This window comes from Cricetulus griseus (genome assembly GCF_003668045.3).
Source record: "Cricetulus griseus strain 17A/GY chromosome 1 unlocalized genomic scaffold, alternate assembly CriGri-PICRH-1.0 chr1_0, whole genome shotgun sequence".
Classification (NCBI taxonomy): domain Eukaryota; kingdom Metazoa; phylum Chordata; class Mammalia; order Rodentia; family Cricetidae; genus Cricetulus; species Cricetulus griseus.
The window spans coordinates 183,084,345-183,106,145 of record NW_023276806.1 but is presented as its reverse complement, the minus strand read 5'-3'; the positions used below and the strand labels follow the sequence as shown (position 1 = coordinate 183,106,145).

The following is a 21,801-nucleotide window of genomic DNA, read 5'->3' as shown; positions in this document are numbered from 1 at the left end:
TGGAGACAGAATCCATCCTTCTGCTGCTTATAAGAAACATACCTCAACTTCAAAGGCAGGTGTTACCTCTGAGTAAAAGGATGGGAAAATATTTTCCAATCAAATGGGCTCAAGAAACAAGCTGGTGTAGCAATACTAACATCTAACAAATTAGACTTCAAACTAAAATCAATCAAAACAGATGAAGAAGGGCATTTCATACTCATCACAGGAAAAGTCCATCAAGATGAAGTCTTAATCCCGAACATCTATGCCCCAAATATGAAGGCACCCACATTTGAAAAAGAAACATTACTAAAGCTCAAACCATACATAAAACCACACACACTTATATTAGGAGAATTCAACAACCCCCTTACACCACTAGACAGGACCGCCAGACAGAAACTTAACAAAGAAACAAAGGATCTGACAGAAGTTATGACCCAACTGGGTTAACAGATATTTATAGAACATTTCATCCAAACACAAAAGAATATACCTTCTTCTCAGCGACACATGGAACCTTCTCTAAAATTTACCACATAGTTGGCAGCAAAGCAAACCTCCACAGTTACAAAAGAATTGAAATTACCCCTGTATCTTATCAGATCACCATGCATTAAAGCTAGAATTCAACAGCAATACAAAATGTAGAAAACCTACATACTAGTGGAAAATGAGTAACACCCAATTGCACCATTCCTGGGTTGAGGAAGAAATAAAAAAAGAAATTAAAGACTTCCTAGAATTTAATGAGAATGTTGACACAACATACCCAAACTTATGTGACACTCTGAAAGCAGTGCTAAGAGGAAAGTTAATAGCACTAAGTGCCCACATGAAGAAACTGGAGAAAAGTCACATTGGAGAATTGACAGAACAATTGAAAGGTTTAGAGCAAAAAAGCAAACTCACCAAGGAGGAGCAGATACCAGGAAATAATAAACCTGAGGGCTGAAATGAATAAAGTAGAAACTAGGAAAAGAATACAAAGAATCAATGAAACAATGAGTTGGTTTTTAAGAAGATCAACAAGATAGACAAACCTCTATCCAAACTAACGAGAAGGCAGAAAGAGAGCATGCTAATTAACAAAATCATAAACAAAATGGGGGATACAACAATGGACACTGAGGAAATCCAGAGAATCTTCAGGTCATCTTTGAAAACCTGTACTGCACAAAATTCGAAAATCTAAAGGAAATGGACATTTTTCTGGATAAATATCACTTACCAAAATTAAACCAAGAACAGATAAGCAGTTAAATCGACCTATAACCCCTAATGAAATAGAAGCAGCCATCAAAAGCCTCCCAACCAAAAAAAAGCCCAGGGCCAGATGGTGTCACTGAAGAATTCTACCAGAAATTTAAACAAGAGCTAATTCCAGTACTCCTCAAACTGTTCCGCACAATAGAAGCAGATGGGATACTGCCAAACTCTTTCTAGGAGGTTAGAATCACTTTGATATCAAATCCACACAAAGATATGACTAAGAAAGAGAACTACAGACTGATATTCCTCATGAACATCAATGCTAAAATACACAATAAAATATTGGTGAACCGAATCCAATAACATATCAGAAAAATCATCCACCATGATCAAGTAGGCTTCATCCCAGGGATGCAAGGGTGGTTCAACATATGAAAATCCATCAATGTAATCCACCATATAAACAAACTGAAAAAGTAAAACCACATGATCATCTCACTAGATGCTGAAAAGGCCAGTGACAAAATCCAACATCCCTTCATAATAAAGATCTTGGAGAAAATAGAAATAACAGGAACATATCTAAACATGAAAAACGCAATATACACCAAACCAATAGCCAACATCAAACTAAATGGAGAGAAACTCAAAGCGTTTCCTCTAAAATCAGGAACAAGAGAAGGCTGTCCACTCTCTCCATATCTCTTCAATATTGTACTTGAATTTCTAGCTAGAGAAATAAGACAAGAAAAGGGTATCAAAAGGATACAAATTGGAAAGGAAGAAGTCAAACTTTCACTATTTGCAGATGACATGATAGTCTACATTAGTGACCCGAAAAACTCTAACAGGGAACTCCTAGAGTTGACAAACACCTTCAACAAGGTAGCAGGATACAAAATTAACTCAAAAAATCAATAACCCTACTATATACAGATGATAAATCCAATGAGAAAGAAATCAGGGAAACATCACCTTTCACAATATCCACAAGCAACATAAAATATCTTGGGGTAACACTAACCAAAAAAGTGAAAGACCTGTACAATAAGAACTTTGAGACTTTAAAGAAAGAAATTAAAGAAGATACCAGAAAATGGAAAGATCTCCCATGCTCTTGGATAGGTAGAATTAACATAGTAAAAATGGCAATCCTGCCAAAAGCAATCTACAGATTCAATGCAATCCCCATCAAAATCCCAACACAGTTTTTCACAGACATTGAAAGAACAATACTCAACTTTATATGGAAAAATAAAAAACCCAGGATAGCCAAAACAACTCTTTACAATAAAGGATCTTCTGGAGGCATCACCATCCCTGACTTCAAGCTCTACTATAGAGCCATAGTTCTGAAAACTGCTTGGTTTGGCACAAAAATAGACAGACAGACAAATGGAATCGAATCGAAAACCCTGATATTAACTCACACACCTACTACGAACAACTTATTTTTGACAACGGTGCTAAATCTATACAATGGAAAAAAGATTGATCTTCAACAAATGGTGCTGGCACAACTGGATTCGGACATGGAGAAGATTGCAGATAGATCCATACCTGTCACCATGCACAAAACTTAAGTGCAAATGGATCTAAGATCTCACCATAAATCCAGCCACACTAAATCTTCTTGAAGAAAAATGGGAATTACCCTTGAACAAATTGGCACAGGAGACCTCTTCCTGAACATTACGCCAGTAGCACAGACATTGAGGACTGAAATTAAAAATGGGACCCTTGAAACTGAGAAACTTCTGCAAGGCAAAGGACACAGTCAGTAAGACAAAACAACAGCCCACAGAATTGGAAAAGATCTTCACTGATCCCACATCTGACAGAGGACTGATTTCTAAATTATATAAGGAGCTCAAGAAGCCAGCCACCAAAACACCAAATAATGAAATTAAAAAGTGGGGTGCAGAACTAAATAGACAATTCTCAAGTGAGGAATCTGAAATGGCTGAAAGACAGTTAAGAAAGTGCTCAAAATCCTTGGCCTTCAGAGAAATGCAACTCAAAACAACTCTGAGATTCCACCTCACACCTGTCAGAATGGCTAAAATCAAAAATACCAATGACAATCTATGCTGGAGAGGATGTGGAGATAAAGGAACACTCCTCCATTGCTGGTGGGAGTGTGAACTTGTAAGACCACTCTGGAAATCAGTATGGCGGTTGCTCAGAAAAATGGTAATCAGTATACCTCAAGATCCAGCCATTCCTTCTTGGGTATATAACCAAATAGTCCATGTTCATACAATAAGGACATGTTCAAACATGTTCATAGCAGCATTGTTTGTAATAGCCAGAAACTGAAAGCAACCTAGATGCCCCTCAACTGAAGAATGGATTGAAAAATGTGGTACATTTATACAATTGAGAACTACTCAGCAAAAAAAGCAATGGAATCTTGAAATTCGAAGGCAAATGGATAGAACTAGAAGAAACCATCCTGAGTGAGGTAACCCATTCACACAAAACAAACATGGTGTGTACTCACTCATATATGAATTTTAGACATAGAGAAAAGGTTTACCAGCCTATAATCCTCTTCACCAAAGAAACTAGCAAACATGAATGACTCTAAGGGATAAATGGACCCCAGGAATGGGAAGTGGCATGAACTCCTGAGCTAATTGGGAACATGAGGGTAGGGGACATGGTGCTGCCACAATAAGAGCAAGAGCAGAGGAGTAGAGGAGATGAAATGGAGCAGCACAAATATTCAGTTTGGGCAAGAATAGTGGAGAGAGAGCAGGATGAGAGATACCATATCAGAGGGAGCCACTATAGGTCCGAGAAGAGATATGGAACTAGGGAGATCTCCAGAGACCTACAAAGACTACATGATCTGACAATCCAAGCAATGATGGAGAGGATAACCTAAAAGCCCTCCCCCTAAAATGAGATTCACTACTACTATTTATGCATCCTAGACCCCTCATCCAGTGGCTGATGGAAGCAGAGACAGACATCCACAGATATACACTGAGCTGAAATCTGGAATTTAGTTGAAAAGAAGGAGGAATGAAGAGCGAAGGAGTCTGTACTACGTTGGAGAAACCCACAGAAACTGTTGGCCTGAACAAGGGAGAGCACATCGACCCCAGATGCTGTCTGAATCAGTACAAGACTGATTCAGCCCCCTGAACATGGATGTCAATAAGGAGGCCTCTGCACTCCAGGGAGCCTCTGGTGGTGGATTAGTATTTTTCCCTGGTGTAAGAATGGACTTTGAGAATCCATCCCACATGAAGGGATACACTCTGGCCCTGGACACATGGGCAACGGCCCAGGCCCAGCACAGGAAGATTTGGTGGACTTTGCAAAGCCCCCGTTTTGGGCCCTACCCTGCTGGGGGGGGAGTGGTGTATGGATGAGGTGGGGGTAGGTTGGGGTTCAGGTAGGAGGGATGGGGGTGAGAGGATGGAAAGGGAGAAGCTACTTACATGTGAAACAAGCTTGTTCCCTAACTTGAAATAAAAAAAATTAAAAAAATATACAAGGTCTGACACACATGTATAGGTAAGTATCAGATTCATTAAGTGTAGCCTCCCCTATAGCCAACCTCCCCCCACACACACACAAATAGATATCAGGGCCTGTTGAGTTCCAAATCCTGAAGAGTGAAATTATATACACACAAATAGAGAGGAGATATAGGGGGAGGGGGATGGGGGCCAAGAAGAGGTAGCAACAGAAGCCCATGAGGGCAAGAGAGAGAAAGGCGGTGTTGGGTCAAGTAGGTGTCCATCACCAATAGTCAAAGACCCTCACCCATACTAGATCATGATGCCAGGTCCTGATACATTTCCCATTCCCTTCCAACCAAATCCCTCTACACTGGGCAAGGTGTCAGGTCCTTCAAGGAGTCTGCAGCTTTACAGACACAATGTCCTGTTGCAGAGTTCGGAGCCAGATACTGCTCAGAATTCCTTCTTCTGTAGCCACTGACAAACATATGCACATACACACATGGGAGATGACAGGTCCTTAGACATTAACCCTACCTAACATCTAAAGTAACTAAAGTATCTATAAGGACTCTTGTGCACTCGGAGGACCACATACAAATACAACACACACACACACACACACACACACACACACACACACACACACACACACACACGTGCAAGTTTTCTGGTCCTGCTTGTTATAAATTTTCATGAAAATACTCTATCTGTGAGCCGCTCGTTGGTGGCCCACACCTTTAATCCCAGCAATCCAGAGGCAGAGGCATGCAGGTCTCTGTGAGTTCAAGTCCAGCCAGGTCTCAAGAGCAAATTCCAGGAGAGGCTCCATAGCTACACAGAGAATCCTTATCTCAGAAAACAAAGAAACAAACAAAAAATAAAAGAAAGAAAAGAAAATACTCTATCTGTCACTCTCTGCATCTCTGTCTCTGTATTTCCCTCTCTGTCTCTCTCAAACACCCTTATGCACACACATATATGTATATCCAGGTAGGCCCACGCACACTCATTCAGAACTGCTAGGTATCTTTCCATTCAACCTAAGCTGAACTCTGGCAAGCAAATGCAGGTCCTTCTAGCTCTTCTGTACTAAAACCCTCACACAATATCTGTTTCTACCAGGCATTTTCTTTTTCATAGCCCAAAACCCCACATATGTCAGGACTCAGCTCACACCTTCTGTAAATAAAACCATCACAGAATACATTGCTATGTCTTTTGCTACCAAGTATTTCAGGAATTTTCTCTTGCACATCCAAATCCCCAAATATAGCACGATTAATCTGCTGCTAATTATCCCCTACCATATAGTCAAAAGACCTAATAAAAATACAAGCCACATATCAGTTCTTTTTGGGAGCATTTTCCCTACAGCAAAAATGTCCAATAAAAGGAAAGGAGTCTGCCAAAGACTGAAGCAGGACCGCTGAATGGAGGTGTCAGTCGAGAGGCACAGGCAGTCTATGGGCCACTGACAGTGTAATCAGTATTTATTCATGGTGGATGAATGGGATTTGGGAGGCCATTCCCTAGGGATGAAAACTCTCTCAGGCTAGGCACATGTGGATTTCAGTTTTAAAGATAACCATTGTTAAATCATATTCATTACTCTAGTATATAATCTTATTGATTGTGTCTTAAATATTATTTATTAATTTACCCAAAGTAATCACTGTTGATATCTTGGCTTTTCCCTCACCACTTGGCGTAGGGAACCAGACCCTGTTCCCACTCCTAACTCCTCTCCTTCTTCTCCTCCTTGGCTTCTCTTAGGCTTCCACTCTGAGCCAGTTCTTTCTTGGGCCCTTCTTTCTCCCACTAGCCTGTCACTCCCTGTCAGCCCTCTCCAGCACCTGTGCCTTCTCTTTGGGAATCTTTCCTGGTTGTGGGTCCTCTGTAATTCTCTGGCTCTCTCCCTGCATTAGGATGGCTTTTATCTAGGCTACCTTTTAGACCCTGGATCATTTTAGCCAGATGATTACTCCTCACATACAGCTGTCAAATGTCGTATGGCTACATTGTGTATGGATTAGGTGGCTGCATAAAGACTCTGCATGCGAAACCAGCAACCACCACATGAAATCCTCCCTTAATGCACCACTATCCAGCTATTCCCACTCCTAGATGTTGTGAAATCTAGCTGGTTTCTCATTCATCGGAGGTAGGACATGTGTCATTGCCATGCTCAGACACATCAGATAGTAGTAGTCTTGTAACATCTGATAAGTCACCCTCCAAGATATTACTTATTTGTATAAGTACATTTATTTTGAGACAGTGTTTTCTCTAGAACCTGCTGATGAAAAACTCTCTATGGAGCTAAGGAAGATCTTGAACTTCTCTTCTTTCTAAATCCCATGGGAGCTGGCTTTACAGGCATATGACACTAATCGGGATTCATGAGGTCCTCAGAATTGAACCGATGACTTCTTGTGTGCTTAGTAACCAGCTCTGGCTCTTTGTTTTGTAGATGTTTTGAAGTGTCCCATGAGCTCAGGATGGTGTTGTAAGCTTGTTTCATCCCATTGAGAAGTCTAAGGAACTATCAAGTAATCTTCAATGTTAAATCTGTACAGCTCATGTCTGGAAAAATGGAAAACCCTACATTTAATTAGAAGTTCCTGTTCTCACTGCACATCTGTCTAAGGTAATACATGTTTGGTATTGTAAACCCAGAGAAGTAACCTTGCCTGGAGTGGTGATGGACTAGTGAGTAGAAAAAAAATTTCTACTTCAATTTTCCTATACCAATGTAAAACCTATTTGTATTCCAAAATGTATATATTTGTACACAGAGAAAAATATAGCTGCTGACCTTCATAAAAATACCTTCCTTTTGAAATACCAGACTATTACACAGACCCACACCTGATCAAAGTGCAGACAAGTGATGATGCCATGCTAATGCTAGACCTCTGAATGGGAAATTAGTTGTTTTATGGGACAGATTAGCTCTGCCTCTCAATATAATACAATTATTACATCAGTAATTCACATGTAATACAATTATTACATCAGTAATTCACATGTAAGTAAAATCAGGGTCTATTCCACATGGGACCCGAACACAAGTGTTACAGGTTATCAATACTTGTGAACACAGGGAGAATCAAGTCTACTCCAGGGACATGTTCCCACTTAGGTTGTTCAGTACCCTGTGGTCTGTTTTGGAATCCCACACAAATGAACAAACTAAATGTATTCAGGTTAGAAATATATGTGTCTATGTATGAGCAAAAAAACACACATATGCATGCATTTTACTCATTCAAAAATTCATGTTTGGGGCTTACATGGGATAAGCTTGGGCACAAGGAGGAAGGAAGTTGGCATGAGAGACTAGATGTAGTATTTATGTGTGAATGTTTAAAAAACACACAAAAAGCAACCAATCTTCGAAGAACTAGTTGCAGGTTAGACAGGAATCCTCGGTAAATGTAAAAGCAACACACAGGAATTTGAGGACTAGTTCACCAAGTGATTGACAATGTTCTTCTAAAGTATAACAAAACATACAAATAGAATAAATTTGGGATGGTTCTACAATTGAGAAATGGAAAATTTTGAATCAGAATGACACACCACAAGAGCAGTGGAAGAAGTGCAAAGTTGATGAGAAAAATAATCGTTTTGTTTGGTTAGGTTTCCTATTGTTTAAATTTCAGAGTATTGATGATCAGTGTAGACAAATTAAGTCATGACTAGCTAATGATGTAATTTTCATGTTGACAAAGTAAAGGGATGAACACAGACCTAAGCACTTGTATTAAACTAGAGATGGGACTCCAAGGGAAAGGTCAGCATGCATTTATGGTCTTGAGATTCAATCAAAGGCTGGATTTTTGTTTCTGACTATTAGTACTTTGAAGGCAGAAATTAATGAGGTCCTGTTGATGTTCCTTTTATGGGTGATCACAATTCACCAGTTCACAGATATTGTCTGATGACTGTTTCGCTCAGGACAGACTAGAATCAATCCAAACACCTTCAGAAACCAAGTATATTTTCCCAATTTAAATGAGACCCAAAAAGGGAAGTAGTGGAGAGAGATGCTTACTGGCAGGGCTGAGCACAAAATGCACAGAGCAAGCAAAGCCTTATGCTCTAAGCCTGCTATCACAGGATCCTCACCTGTTGTCCACATGGCCGGGATGTGCCAGTTCACCTTAGAGCAGACACAAGTGTTGTGACATTGCCTGACCAACAAAGTAGTCAAGATTGGCATCTCAATCTGACTGGCTCAGTCCTGTACCTGTCACCAATCAAGCCATAGATCAGGATGCACAAGGAACAACAGCTCAGTGCTGAAGAGACAGTTGGTACCAGTCTTGCCTTTGAAGGCAGAGCGTTCACTTCGCTGACACCAGTGCCCGAGGCAGTGTGCACAGACAGTGCTCAAAGCCTCCAATTTGGAATAGGATTTCCTGTTCATTTCAAGCAACACCAGGTACAGTCTCTATGGCTGCCTTCTTCCAGGACTATTTTGTTTTCAAGGTACCTAGAATGCTCCTTTGTCAAAAACACATTGGAGTGTAAATTGTTCCACTGGACATTGTTCCTATTGGCTCACTCATCATGAACCTGAGCCTGGATTATAAACCACCTAGTTCTATTTCTCTTTTGTCTAAAGAGTCTGTGGTTGCTGAGACAACCAGGCCTCTTCTCAGAATATTGTGGACCATCCCAGGGAGACTGCTGATCTACTCCTTGTCCTTAGGCTCCTATCTTATATTCCCCTTTTTTTTTTTTTGGTTTGTGAGATGAGGTTTCTTTCTGTAGCCTTAGAACCTGTCCTGACATTCTCTCTGTACCCCCTGCTGTCCTCAAAACCACAAAGACCTGCCTGCCCCTCCCTTCCAAGTACTGGGATAAAAATATTCATTACCACCTTCAGTCATGTTCCCTCAAAATTCACATTTTGATTCGGCATGTCACACACAACAAAGTCATATTCATTTGCAACTGTTTTCTAGAAAATAACTAAATTACACTCTTGAGGTTAAGGGCTTTTTACCTTATATCTTGATTTTTTTCATTTTTTTGCTTGTTTGTTTTGTGTATTTTATTGAGAAATATTAGTGTCAATTCTTTCTGAAGTCAGGTAGAATTTTATTGTGAGTTTTGTACCCTTACACGTGGAACTTACTCTGTAATCCAGTCTGATGTAGAATTACAGAGATCAGCCTGCATATGCCTCCTAAGTGCTGGGATTAAATGTGCCTCCATTGCCCAGACATTTCCATTCATATGTTTCATCTGTAAATTTTTCAAATGGAACTGTCTCTCTGTTTTTCAGGCTAAAACTCATCTTGATTATGAACATGGCCTTGTTCTGTGGAAATTTCTGAATGTTTCATGTGATTTCAATAAGGATTATCATTATCAGATGTATAAACTGTTGATTCATTGTCTCTGCTTCTTTTAATGTTAGGGTAATTTTTTCTGTTTATTTATTTTGCTCAGAGTTATTTATCTGTCTGTGTACAACACACCTTTCTGAAGTCAGAGGAAAACTGGGTTGGATGCCAGTTGCTTTTTTCCCCCACATATGCTATGAAGCAAGGAAAACTCATGTCACCAGTCTGGCAGACATCTCCTACAGGCTTTGGAGAAGATAATGAAAAGTGTCTCTTTAATTCTCCCTTATTGAATAGCTGGAGAAATATTAGTGTCAATTCTTTCTGAAGTCAGGTAGAATGCATAAAAGAATATATCATACCAGTCTTTTATTCCTTTTGACATTTCATCATTGAAAAGGGACTGTACCCTTTCCCACCTGCCTGTCATTCCCTGAAAGGCCTCTTCTGGGCCTGTGACTGCTCCTGAGGGAACCTTTCCTGGTTGTAAGAACACTATCCAGTAATTCACACTCCAGGATATTGTGAAATCTAAGCAGGCATCTCATTCATGGAAGGTCTGGAAGACGACTCCTACAGTCTTGTAGAAGATACTGAAAAGTGTTTCTTTCCTTCTACCTTATTGAATAGTTGGAGAAATATTAGTGAGAGGATGAGGCCTTCATTGGGGGATAATCTAACTCTTTCACATCATTTGGAAAAGGACCTTGGTCCACCCCATGTATCTATCTTTAGAGAGTATCCTTCATTTTGGAAGGGACTCCCAAAGACCAATTTCACAATAGGGATATATACAAATGTCACTGCCAGAAGTCCCATAGGATGCCCAAGGACCCCAGATGGCACCCATGTTCATGGGGCCTATTTTGGTCCTATATTGATTCCCAAGCTGTCAGAATGGGTCTCTGAACTACAACTTGTCATGCCAGCTGTTTCTGTGGGTTTCCCCAGCATGGTCTTGACCCCTTTGCTCATCACTCCTCCATCTCTACAACTGGATTCCAGGAGCTCAAGTCCGTGCTTGAAAGTCAATCTCTGCTTTGCTTCCATCTGCTACTGCAGGCTCAATGATGGCATTTAAGATAGTCATCAATCTCATTATACTGTAGAGACATTGCCTGATGACCCTTTCACTCAGGACAGACTAGATATTGTGTAGACACAAATCAGTCCTTCAGAAACCATCTATTTTAACAACCCTCGAAGAGAAGAAGTGTGGGGAGATGCTTTCTTCATGGGATGGCCCTGTACAAACAGCACAGAACAACCAAAGTCTTCTGTGTCCCTGCACAGAAACACAGGACCTTATGATGTATGTCAGGCCCTGACTTATACCCTTCAAATACAATGTCTGACACACACACACACACACACAAAAAACAAAAAACAAAAAAACCCCACACATACCCACGAGTAAATATCAGGTTCATCAAGTGTATCCTCGCCTACAGCAAAATACACACAAACACACAAACAGATATCAGGGCCTGTTGAGTTCCAAACCCTGTTTAGTCAAATTATATACCCACAAACTATGGTGAGGTAGAGGGGAAGGGAGTAGGAGAGAGAGGGAGACCAATACGAGGTAGAAACAAACGCACATGAGGTCAAGAGAAAAAAAATGTGTGTGTTGGGTCCAGTAAGTGTCCCATCACTAATAGGTAAAGTCCCACAACCAAACACACACCGCAGACCATGATGCAATGTCCTGGTACATTTCTATTACCTTACAACCAAATCTCTCTACATAGGGCAAGGTGTCAGGTTCTTCAATGTGTCCACAGCCTGACAACCACAACCCCCTCATGCAGTGTTTGGAGTCACATACTGCTCAGAATTCCCTCTTCTATAGCCACTGACACAAATATGTACATAAACACATGGGAGATGGAAGGTCCTTTGAGTTTAAACCTACCTAACAATTAAAGCATCTTGGGCACTTGAGGAACACACACAAATTCACCACATACACATAGAGAGAGACAGAGAGAGAGAGAGACAGACAGACAGAGAGGGGGGAAGAGAGAGAGTGAGAGAAAGTTTTCTGTACTTTGTAGGTATAAATGTCCATGAAAATACACTCTCCATCTCTCTGTCACTGTGTCATTCAGAATAAGGTGTCATTTACTTACTGCTAGATATCCTTCCATTCAACCAAAGTCCCACTCTGGTAACCAAATGAAGGAGCTATCAGCACTTCTGTAACTAAAAGCCTCACACAATACATTACTATGTCTATTTCTACAAGGTATTTTCTCTTGCATAGGCAAAACAACACATATATCAGGATTCATATCCCGTCTTCTGTAAATAAAACAATCACAGAATACATTGCTATATCTATTGCTACCAGGTATTTTTGGTATTTTCCATTGCACAGCCCAAACCCCACATATAGCAGATTCAACTGCTGCTAATTATCCCCTGCCCTAGAGGTAAAGACCCAATAAAAATTACAAGCCAGTTATCCGTCCATTTTGGTAGCCTTTTCTCTAGAGCAAAAGAGTACACAAAAGGATAGGGGTTTGCCTAAGCCTGAAGCAGGGTCGCTGAATGTGGGTGTCAGTAGGGAGGCCTGGGCAGTCTATGGGCCACTGGCAGTGTAACCAAGATTTATTCCTGGTGTATGAATGAGCTTTGGGAACCCATTCCCTAGAAAACAATACTTTCAGCCTAGAACATATTGATTTCATTTTTAAAGATGTACATTGTTTAATAATAATCACTAGTCTAGTATTTAAACTTATTGTTATTGAGTGTGTCTTATATATTGGTTACTAAATATACTCAACATAATCACTGTTGATATCCTGGCTTTTACCTCACCCCAATCCAGCCCCACAGAATTACTGGAAGGAAATCACCATCCTAAGGAAATTAATAAAACTCACAAAAACATTGGCAATTGATAAACCCACTTTAAGAAAATCCAAAAGGAAAAGCATGGTTAATACACATACAATACCACTGCCAACAACAAATCAGAAACAAACAAGAATAAACACTCAATATTAATGGTCTTAACTCGCCTATACAAAGACATAGGCTAACAGAATGGATACAAAGACAGAATCTATCCTTCTGCTGCATTCCAAAAACACACCTCAAGTTCAAAGACAGACATTACTTCAGAGTAAAGAGTTTGGATAAGATATTCCAATCAAATGAACCCAAGGAACAACTCAGGTATCTCTTCTAGTCTCTAAGAAGTTACACTTCAAACTAAAATCAATTAAAAGAGATGAAGAGCATTTCATATTCATCACAAGAAAAATCCATCAGGAAAATGTCTCAATTCTAAGCATATATGCCCCAAATACAAAGGCACCAACATTCGTAAAAGAAACATTAAAACTCAAATCACAAAAAAGACCGCACACAGTTATAGTGGGAGACTTCAACACCCCACTCTCACCACTGGACAGGATCACCATAAAGAAACTTAGCAAAGAGACCAAGGAACTAACAGAAGTTATGACCCAATTGAGATTAACAGACAACTATAGAACTTTCCATCCAAACACAAACGAATATACCTTCTTTTCAGCATCACATGGAACCTTCTCAAAAATCGACCACATACCAGCAACCTAGCAAACCTGAACAGATAAAAATAATTGAAATAACCCCCTGGGTATTATCAGGCCACCATGCTTTAAATTCAGAATTCAAAACCAACACAAATTGTAGAAAATTTACCAACTCATGGAAATTGGACAACACGCAATTGCACCATTCCTGGGTCAAGGATTAAAGAAAGAAAGAAATTAAAACCTTCCTAGAATTCAATAAAAAGAAGACCAAACAAACCGAAACTTATGGGACACTTTGAAAGCAGTACTAAGAGGAAAGTTCTTAACTCTAAGTGCTCACATGAATAAACTAGAGAATAGTTACACCAGAGAGATAACATCACTGCGGAAAGCTCTAGAACAAATGGAAGCAAAGTCAACCTGTTGAGTAGGAAATAATCAAAATGAGGGCAGTAATCAATAAAGTCCAAACAAAGAAAAACACTGAAAGAATCAATATAACAAAGTGTTGGCTCTTCTCAAGGAAGTCAACAAGATAGATAAACCTTTATCCAAACTGCCAAAAGGCAGAGAGAGAACATGCAAATTAACAAAATCAGAAATGAAAAGGGAGACATAACAACAGACACTGAGGAAATACAGAGAAACTTCAGGTCATACTTTGAAAACCTGTAGTCCATAAAATTCGAAATTTAAAGGAAATGGACAATTTTCTGGACATATATCATTTACCAAAATTGAATTAAGAACAGATAAGCAACTTAAACAGCCCTACAACCTCGAAGGAATTAGAAGCAGTCATCAAAATTCTCCCAACCAAAAATGCCAAGAGCTAGATGGCTTCAGTGCAGAATTCTACCAGAAACTCAAAGAAGTGATAATACCAATACTCCTCAAATTGTTCCACACAATAGAAGCATCAGGTGCATTTCCAAACTCTTTTTATGAGGCTACAAATACCTTGGCACACAAGCCACACAAAGGCAAAACTAAGAAAGAGAACTACAGACCAATATCCATCATGAACAAGGATGCAAAAATACTCAATAAAATACTGGCAAACCGAATGCAAGAACGTATTAGAAAAGTCATCCACCATGATTAAGTAGGCTTCATGCCCAGGATTCAGGGTTTGTTCAACAAAGAAAATCCATCAATGTAATCTACTATATAAACAAACAGAAAAAGAACACCACATGATCATCTCACTAGATGCTGAAAAAGCCTTTGACAAAATCCAACGTCCCGACTTACTTCTCTTCTGTTGCTTTTGTCTTCTCTGAAACCTGTGCAGAAATGTCACTCTCCAGCCAGGATGCCCACGAGCTCCCCCATAAGCAATATTTTAAGGAAGAATTTGATGAAGATGAGATAATTTTAGCGCTGGTCCCGGCTACTGAGGAGGAGGAGGAGATCACCGGACTACCAACAGAATCAGTTTGGTCAACCATGGATCACAGGCCACCAGTTCCCCCTATGACATCTGAGGTTAGCAAACCCGAAGCAACAAAGCTAAAACCTCGCCACCCGTCTCTGCCGAGCATCCTGCCTCCCATAACTGAGGTGTCCCAGAACACACTGAGGGAATGGTGTCGATTTTGTAACTTGAGCACTGATGGCAAGAAGGTGGAGGTCTACCTGAGACTCCAGCAGCACTCATATTCGGACCAACAATGTCTTGTTCCCCAAAACTCCCTTGAGGCCAAAATGAAGCCAAAATCTAAGATGGTCAAAAAAGAACCTACCAAGATAACCATTAAAGGACTTAGGCCTCAGGATACCGGCATTGTGGAAGTTATGACTCCACGAAGGGAATCCATACTTGCTGCCTGGGGAAGAATTACTAACAGAGCTAGTCTGCCTATGGTTGCCAATCGCCAACCTCTTCCCTCCAATGTGAAGGCCTTTCTGCCACCAGCCCCGGGAGTCAGGTGGTGTGTTGTGGAAGGCAAAGTGCTCCCTGCAAATAAGACTGGCTGGGTGCGTCTGCAGATGAAAACTGGTCACACCTGGGTTCCAGACAGTCCCCAAAGAATGATCCTACTCTTTCTATTACCAGCATGTGTCTTACCAGAGCCAGGAGTAGAAGATAACTTGCTGTGTCCAGAATGTGTGGAAAGAAATAGGAGATTAATGAGGAATTTTAAGAGAGACAAACGCAACAAAAAGAAACACAAAATTCTACCTTCAAATTTGCCACCTTGACCGATGTTTTGGAACTGAACGGATCATTCCTGCATTGGACTTACTCAATGCTATTTTATTCATGGCGTCCAGAGAACAATTTTGATGCAAAGATGCTCTCCCCACTCCGATTTATTTATTTATTTATTTTTTCGGGACAGGGTTTCTCTGGCTTTGGACGCTGTCCTGGAACTAGTTCTTATAGAACTGCCTCTGCCTCACGAGTGCTGGGGTTAAAGGCATGTGCCACCACTGCCTGACACAAAGATGTCTTATAACAAAAATCTCTGAAAAGCACTTAACTGAACTTTAGAGAATCTGAAAAAAGTTCCTCACAGTGATGGTTCAAGAACTCAAGGAGTTTTTTCTCTCATTTAAAGCATAAATTAAAGCTAGTCTGTGAACTAAAAAAAAATCCAACATCCCTTCATTATAAAGGTGCTGGAGAGAATAGGAATGACAGGAACATACCTGAATATCATAAAAACAATATGCAGTAAGCCAAAAGCAAACAACACTCTATATGGAGAGAAACACAAAGCTATTATAATAAAATTAGGAATAAGACAAGGCTATCTACTCTCTCCATATCTCCTCCTTATTGTTCTTCAAGCTGGATCAATAAGAAAACTAAAGGAGATCTGGGGGATACAAATTGGAAAGGAAGAATTCAAGCTTTCGGTGTTTGCAGATGATATGATATAAGTGACCCAGAAAACTCTACCAGAGAACCCCTACAGCTGACAAATACCTTCAGCAAAGTGGCAGGATACAATATTGACTCAAAAAATCTGTAGCCCTAGTATATAAGGATGATAAATGTACTGAGAAAGAATTCAGTGAAAGATCACCCTTTACAAATGCCACAACAACATAAAATACCTTGCAGTAACAGTAACCAAAAAAGTGAAAGAACTGTATCATAAGAATTGTTAGTCTTTAAAGAAAGAAATGAAAAAAGATACCAGAAAATGGAAGGATCTCCCATGTTCCTAGATAGTTAGGATCAACATATTAAAAATGGCAATCTTGCTGAAAGCAATCAACAAATTCACTGCAATCCCCATCAAAATCCCTGCACAATTCTTCACAGACCTTGAAAAAACAATTCTAAAATTTATATGGTAAAACAAAAGACTCAGGATAGCCAAAACAACTGCACAATAAAAGAACTTCCAGAGGCATCACCACCACTGATTTCAAAGCCGTATTATAGAGCTGTAGTCCTGACAACATCTTGGTATTGGCACAAATATAGACAGATAGACTGATAGAATGGAGTTGAAAACCCTGATAGCACACCTATGATCGGCTGATTTTTGACAAAGAATCCAAAGCTATACAATGGAATAAAGAAAGCATCTTCAACAAATGGTGCAGGCATAACAGGATGCTGGCATGGAGAAAGCTGCAGATAGATCCCTGTCTATCACCACACACAAAACTTAAGTCCAAATGGATCAAAGACCTCAACAGAAACCCAGCTAAACTGAACTTATTAGAAGAGAAAGTTGGAAATACCCTTGAACAAATTGGTACAAGAGGCTGCTTCCTGAATTTAACACTAGGAGCACAGACACTGAGATCCACAATAAATACATGGAACCTCATGAATCTTTGAAGCCTCTGTAAGGCAAAGAACACAGTCAGCAAGATAAAATCTACAGCTCACGTATTGGGAAAAGATATTCCCAACCCCACATCTGACAGAGGGCTGATCTCCAAAATATACAAAGAGCTCAAGAAGCTAGTCTCTAAAACACCAAATAAACCAATTAAATAGTGGGGTACAGAACTCAATAGACAAGTCTTAATAGAGGACTGTAAAATGGCTGAAAGACACATAAGAAAGTGTTCAACATCCTTAGCCATCAGGGAGATGCAAATCAAAACAATTCTGAGATACCATCTTACAACTGTCAGATTGGCTAAAATCAAAAACACCAATGACAGTTTATCCTGGAGAGGTTGTGGAGAAAGGGGAACACTCCTCCACTGCTGGTGGGAGTGCCAACTCATACTGCCGCTTTGGAAATCTATATGGTGATTCCTCAGGAAAATGGGAATCATTCTACCATAAGATCCAGCAATTCCACTCTTAGGCATATACACAAAAGAAGCATATTCCTACAAAAAGAACATCTGTTCAACTATGTTGATAGCAGCATTATTTGTAATATCCAGAACCTGGAAACAACCTAGATACCCCTCAACTGAAGAATGGATGGAGAAAATGTGGTACATTTACACAATGGATTAGTACTCAGCGGGGAAAAAAAGGCAATGGAATCTTGAAATTTGCAGGCTAATGGATGGAACTAGAAGAAACCATTGTGAGAGAGGTAACCCAGGCACAAAAAGACCATCATTGTATGTACTCACAAGTATCGGGAGTTTAGACATAGAGTAAAGAATTGCCAGCCTGCAGCCAAGGATGCCGGAGAGGCTGGTAAACAAGGAGGACCCTAATAGAGACACACATGGTTCCCTGGAGAAGGGGATAGGGACCTCCTGAGCAAATTGGGAGCATGGGGGGGGGGAGAGGGAACTAAGAGAATGAGAAGGGGAGAAAAAGAGGTGTGAGGAACAGGGTGTTTGAGTTGGGGGAAGAACAGAAGAGACCAAGATAAGAGATAATATATAGAGGGAATCATTGTAAGTTCAAAGAGTATTACACAATGGAGTACTACTCAGCAGAAAAAAACAATGGAATCTTGCAATTTTCAGGAAAATGGATGGAACTAGAAGAAACAATTCTGAGTCGGTAACCCAATCACAAAAAGAAAAACATGATATGTACTCACTCATATGTGTATATTAGACATAGAGTAAGGGATTATCAGCCTACAATCCACACTGCCAGAGAAACTCGTAAACAAGGAGGACCCTAAAAGAGAGAAACTTTGTCCCCTGGAGAAGAGGAAAGGGTCACGATCCCCTGATCAAATTGAGAGCATCGGAAGCGGGGGCGGGAGCTACGAGAATGAGAAGGGAAGAAGAGGAAGGATACAGAGGTCATGAGGGAGCAGAAAGTTTGAATCGGGTATAGATTAGAAGAAAGGATATGGAAAGGTAGGGTTTTCATTAGGGGGTGTCAGGGGAGGAAGGGGGGAGAAGGGAACTGGGATTGTCTTGTAATTCAATCTTGTTTGTAATTCAAAAAAATAATGATAAAACAATTTCAAAGAGAAATCAGGCATTGGCAAATGTCTAGGGAGCTACAAAGATGACACAAACTATCAATTTAAGCAACAGAGGAGAGGCTACCTGAAATGCCCTCTCCTGATAATGAGTTTGATGACTAATTCATATGCCGTTGTATAGCCTTCATCCAGCAGCTAGTGGACAAAGAAGCAGACACCCACAGTGAAACCTTGAACTGAAATCCAGTTGCAGAGACGGTGGACTTGTGAGCAAAGGGGTCCATACCAGGCTGGTGAAACCCAAAGAAACAGCCGACTTGAAGAATTGAAACCTCTTAATCCCCAGACTGATAGGTGGGAAAACAGAATGGGACTGATCCCTACTCCCTGAATGTGGGTGTCAGTGAGGAGATTTTGGAAATCTATGGGGCCTCTTGTAGTGGATCAGTACTTCTCAATACCAAATGAAGGGATTTTTGGAGCCCATCCCAAATGGAGGGGGTTGGCCTAGGCCCTATCCCAAAGACTATGACAGACTTTGAAGACCCCTATGGAAGGCCTCACCCTACCTGGGGAGCCGAAAGGGTATGGGATAGGTAGGGCATTGGTTGTAGGGGCAGAGGAGTGGTGGAGCAAGAGGGACATGGGATTGACATGTCAAATAATTTTCTTTATAATAATAATAATAAAAAGATTTCATGTTTAGCTAGGAGTTGCTTCGCTGAGAGTAGCCAGATTCCGCAAATCCAACTGCCTAAGATACTCTCTGTAGTTAACTTTTTGAAATTAACCTCACACATGGAATTTCATTGTCCTGAATCTTGGTTTGTTTTCTCATGACATGGATCCATTTTTAAAACTTGTAATCTTTCATAACATACTTACAGCAGGTACTAAAAAGGTGAAGGAGGATTCCAAATTGAATGTTTGTGTTTGTGTGTGTGTGTGTGTGTGTGTGTGTGTGTGTGTGTGTGTGTGTACATGCATTTTATGTCCATGTATGTGTGTGCATGTGTGTATGTGTGCAGTGTGCGTGTGTATGTATGCATGTTTGCATGTGTGTGAATGCATGTGTATGTGTGCCTTCATGCATGTGTGCATTTGTGTGTGTGTGCTCGTGTATGTGTGTAAAATAGGTCATTGACCTATATTTGGGATATCTCACTGAACCTAACCCCTAGAGGAGTTGGGGGGATTATGGTATATTGAGGATACATCTAAATCCAAGACTTGAAACCAGAAGTGTGTATGGGGATTAATTGTATGGGAGATACCTTCAAGAACCTGATAGCAAGGTGAGTCCATTGAGTGTGTGCATAGGGCTGATGGAGTATGTGTGCCAGAGTGTGTTTCTGAGTGTGTGGCTATGCACCTTGACTTTTGGATAGGGCAGGGTGTACATACTGATAAAATCGATGTGTATAGGAACTTTGGGTATAAGGGAATCGATATCTAGCAGAACCAGATACCTAGCCCTGAGTAGACTTCCTTGGCTATAATGGAGTAGTAACAATTTACCTGACACAGAATGCTCTCTCTCTCTCTCTCTCTCTCTCTCTCTCTCTCTCTCTCTCTCTGAATTCTCTCTCTATCTCTGACTGTCTCCCCTCTCTTTGTTTTGCTCTTTATGTGTGTGTATGTACATGGTTTGCTGTAGGGAGATGGACACCCAATAGGAGAAGCCATAGATGTTTGTTTGTAAACAGGGCTTTGGTTGTATGTTTGATGAATATGTGAATGATTTCATACAAGCATGGGTACCTGAGTGTGTTTAAGTGTGTCCCTTTGTACCTGGCATTTGGCTATAGGGAGGAGTATATAAGAATACAAGTAAAATAGTTGCAGTTTCTATACATCTCCTGTTCTTAGCTCTCATTCTTCAGATCTGAGTATAATACATGAAGGAACAGATAAGGGAGGAGCTTCCTAGCATGATTGGATATCTTGGTATACATGTGTAATTTTGTTGTTGGACATGGGGTGCTAAGCAGGAGCTGAAACCTAACTCTATGTATTTGTGGGTTTTTTGATGTGTAGGAGGAAATATGTGGTAGATCCTCACAAAGTCATGCTTTTGTATGAGGCTTTGGCTACAGAATAGGTGACACCTAGTAGGACCTGCAACTAGATTACTCTGTGGGATATTGTTTTTTAGAGGAGGATACCCAGTACAAATTAAAGTCAAGCAGTGGGATGCTAGTAGGAGTTGTGGATGAGTTTGTACCTGGCAGACCACACAAGTATCCCTGTATGGGGGAGTTTTCCCTGCAGGGAGAAATTAACATGAAGAACCAGAATTGTGACAGTAAGGCCTAGACTTACCTATGTGTATGTACTGAGCATTTTGTCACAAGGGTCGGGGTATCTAGCAGTGCTGATCAAGTACCCATATTTGTGCATTGAACCATTGGATTAGATCAGGACCTGACACTTAGTCCTACTTATGTGATCTGTTTAGGAGAGGGGATGCCTAACAGAACCTGAATTCTAGGCACTTCAGCTATAAAGGCGGCGATACATAATACAAACTTAAACTTATCCCTTTGTGTATGTGCATGCATGCAGAAGAATGTATGTATGTATGTATGTATGTATGTATGTATGTACGTACGTATGTATGTATGGTTCTACTGTTCTTGAAGGAGCATCTTGCAGGCTCTGACACCTTGTCATGCACATACATGTCTTTGTGATTGTGTGTGAGTGAACATGTGTATATTTGGGGATTGTGCTATAGTGAAGTTTGTAACTTGAGCTGGTACACAGTATGATCTGACATACATACAAGCCACCACAAACACACAAGCAGGGGTAAGATTTAGGTTACATTATGTGTCCCTTCTCTTACTGATGAACACCTTAGTCAGCCCTATGTTTCATGTACTATAAGGAATCTGCTCTCTTAAGC

At 40.4% G+C, this 21,801-nt stretch overlaps 1 protein-coding gene across 1 annotated transcript; it reads left to right on the top strand.

Moving 5' to 3' along the window:
* Positions 1–14,862: 14,862 nt before the first annotated feature.
* Positions 14,863–15,771, top strand: LOC100763734 (developmental pluripotency-associated protein 2-like). The gene has a single exon (XM_027391598.2). It carries the CDS (start codon positions 14,863–14,865, stop codon positions 15,769–15,771), a length of 909 nt encoding a protein of 302 aa, XP_027247399.1.
* Positions 15,772–21,801: the final 6,030 nt, after the last annotated feature.